The 639-nt window shown below is 38.5% G+C and overlaps 1 protein-coding gene across 1 annotated transcript in view; it reads right to left on the bottom strand.

The window, feature by feature from the left end:
• Nucleotides 1-639, bottom strand: part of SPAG6 (sperm associated antigen 6) — a 100,109-nt gene that overhangs the window by 22,329 nt on the left and 77,141 nt on the right. The window contains exon 8 of the mRNA XM_006869909.1: nt 98-289. Coding sequence (XP_006869971.1) covers nt 98-289 — 192 coding nt within the window. The remainder of the gene's footprint in view (nt 1-97; nt 290-639) is intronic.

Below are 639 nucleotides of genomic sequence, written 5' to 3'. Positions count from 1 at the left end.
TCCCCAGGCATCCAAACTATCCTGTGAAATGACATACTTTTAAAAATAAATGAGATTAAATACATTTTCATAAAATAGTTAAGAATCAAGCACTTACTTTTATTTGAAGATCCTCAGAACTTTCTGTTGACATGTATAAACAAAGCAGAACTGGCAAAGTATTTGTGACTGCAACAGCCCGTGCGTGTTCAGGAGTGTGCCTCCCAATCTGTCCTAAGGTCCAAGCAGCAGCAGCCTTAATATGATCTTCTGGTTCTTCTGACAAGCAGACTGACAACTGGGGTACACCCTGCAGTGTTGATCAAAAGAACAAGTGTTATGAATCTATAGCAGGATTAAAGACTCTTTCCGTGTCTCTCAAACATAAGAAGAGATCACTCTGGTCTTGATCCTTTTTTCCTAAACAGCTCGATAAATGAGCACATCACAGGGACTGTCATTTTTCAAGCCAATAAAATGACTAGAACTAATTTACCTTAATTATCTGTAACAATCCAACTAAATGAAGAGTATCTCTGCTAGCTTTTACCTGCCCCCCCCCCCCAAAAAGAGAGGCATTTACTTAAGCAACTGATGCCACAAACTAAGATACAGGCAAAATCAGGTTACACCATGACAAACTGAAAATATTTCAGATTT

Source organism: Chrysochloris asiatica, unplaced genomic scaffold (assembly GCF_000296735.1).
Source record: "Chrysochloris asiatica unplaced genomic scaffold, ChrAsi1.0 scaffold00137, whole genome shotgun sequence".
Lineage (NCBI taxonomy): Eukaryota > Metazoa > Chordata > Mammalia > Afrosoricida > Chrysochloridae > Chrysochloris > Chrysochloris asiatica.
This window is presented reverse-complemented; position numbering and strand designations above follow the sequence as displayed.